This window comes from Vicia villosa, linkage group LG6, assembly GCF_029867415.1.
Source record: "Vicia villosa cultivar HV-30 ecotype Madison, WI linkage group LG6, Vvil1.0, whole genome shotgun sequence".
Taxonomy (NCBI): Eukaryota; Viridiplantae; Streptophyta; class Magnoliopsida; order Fabales; family Fabaceae; genus Vicia; species Vicia villosa.
The window spans coordinates 159,210,296-159,212,494 of record NC_081185.1 but is presented as its reverse complement, the minus strand read 5'-3'; the positions used below and the strand labels follow the sequence as shown (position 1 = coordinate 159,212,494).

The window sequence follows — 2,199 nt, the reverse complement described above, 5'->3', positions numbered from 1 at the left end:
ATTATAGTACCCTTAATTAATCATAATACATCAATTCTATTATAAAAATAATATATTTAAGAAAAATAACATAAAAGTAGACAAAATTCTTGATGAATGTTTCTATTATAAAAATAACATCGATTCTTATGATATTCACCGTTTATGATTGTTTCTTTCATATAAAGTTGCCCTTTATGATTGTATCATTTAAATAAATATCTTCGTCACCCACATGCTTTCTCTATTGTACAAATAACTCACTAATTAAATTGACTATGATGTCTTAAACTATTAGTGTTTTTTAAACCCAACTCAAAGTGCATAAGTAATCACAATATGATTATTAATAAAATGTTTGAAGTGGTTAACGAGTTCTAACATAATTCACACTTCTTAAGGTGCTTGGCCTTGAAGTTGATTTAGTTTGATCTTTGAAGCATCAAACTCCACCACCAACACCACTGGAATTTAAGACACGAAAAGCGTGCCAATTTTGACCTATTCATCTGTCGCATGTGCACAAATATATTTATACATTTTGCAGTCTGATTTCATAAACTTTCACGTTAAACCTGAAAACTTGTTTCATCGCAAATCGCCAAAAACTCAACAAAATGTTCTTAAAAATATGTATGTTTATTATTTTTTTAATACCAGAAAGTACCAATCCAGATTTCAAGCACATAAGACACTTTTCTAATATCAAAACATTGCACATTCCTCCCACAGCACACGATCTAAGCTTCATTCATTATATATTTTCTTCCCATTATACCCCCTCCATTTTCAAAGTTAAAATCCTCAATTCACTCCTCATTTTCGTTCCCCATCGATGTAGGTGCGATCCGACATGGATTCACATGTATCCCGTCACCGGTCTTACAACGTCGGTGACAGGAGAATCGACGTTGTTATGAGCGGGAAAGGCTATGGTTCGAGAGGGATTTGGTCTCCAAATTCATCTCAGCAGAATGAAAAACCATGGAGTTTCAACAATCCAGAAGCAAAGAGAAAGAAGAGGATAGCCAAATACAAGGTTCACAACGTAGAAGGTAAGGTTAAAGCCACACTCCGGAAAGGACTAAGATGGATCAAGAAAAAATGCTCTCAAATTAGCCACGGCTACAAATAAGTTAGCCACGGATATCACAACGCATGAAAATTTTGCTGTAGAAATATCTGTAGCACAAACACCTCTGAAAAAAGTTGTATCAGTGTCGGTATCGTGCTTAGGTAGAAATGAAATGTTATTATCTACATGTGATAACATATTTGAGATTGATATATGGTTTTGTTGCACTCTAATGAATGTTTATAATTATGGAAACAATTAACCAAACATGCACGAGGTTATAGAAGTTAATATCAATGTAATGTTCTTGTTATTTATTTATTTATTTATTTATTTATTTGATATTATGATTATTTATGATTATGATTCAATACAAACACAATAGCACAACAAGAACATCACCATCCTAATGACCTTTCACTTCGCTCTTGATAATCACGATCCACATTATTGAAACGTTGCAATCTCATTTGATGATAAAATTGAGCAATAAAATCTTCAGCTTTAGAATCAATCTTCTCGTCCCCATTTTCATCGCACTCCTCTTTAATCATGTCTGGCCTATCATTCTCCTCGTCACTCGACACGAGTTCGTTCAATCCTACAGCCGAAGCATAACGGCTGCTCGATGGAGACGGTGAAAAAGGCGAGAAAGGCTCCTCCTCGGTTGAAAAATCGACAAACACGCTGCCACCGCCGCTCGATTCAGAGGGAGAAGGCGGCGGCAGGGTGGTCGTCATTTGATCGAATTTCCGGCCATTGGATTGAGGAGACGACAATCGCGGGGATTGGTTGCTTTGGAGATGTAACGGTCTCATTGATCCAACAAGTTTCTTCCAAATGTTCTTAGTTTCATCATCTGTGGAAATGATGTTTGGTTTTTTAGAATTTCCTCGCATCATGTGAAGTGCAACTCTAAAAGCACGCATTGGACTATGCTTCTTTTTTGTGAGAATAGGTGCTGGTTTGGGTTCGAGTTCGAGTTTAACATCATCTTGGGTGATGATGTTGGGAATTTCAAGAGTTGTATCCATAAATTAAAATGAGGGAAGAAATAATGAATAAAAGATTAGATTCAGAAATCACCCCCTGCTTTGGCAGGGGAAATGTGGGGATTCCTTACAGAAAATAAAGGAAGAAAACAA

The 2,199-nt window shown here is 35.8% G+C and overlaps 1 protein-coding gene across 1 annotated transcript; it reads right to left on the bottom strand.

Annotated features, from left to right (window-relative positions):
• Nucleotides 1-1,332: 1,332 nt before the first annotated feature.
• On the bottom strand, nt 1,333-2,199 carry LOC131612970 (uncharacterized). The gene has a single exon (XM_058884704.1). The coding sequence runs from the start codon at nt 2,086-2,088 to the stop codon at nt 1,453-1,455; it is 636 nt and encodes a 211-aa protein (XP_058740687.1). The 5' UTR covers nt 2,089-2,199; the 3' UTR covers nt 1,333-1,452.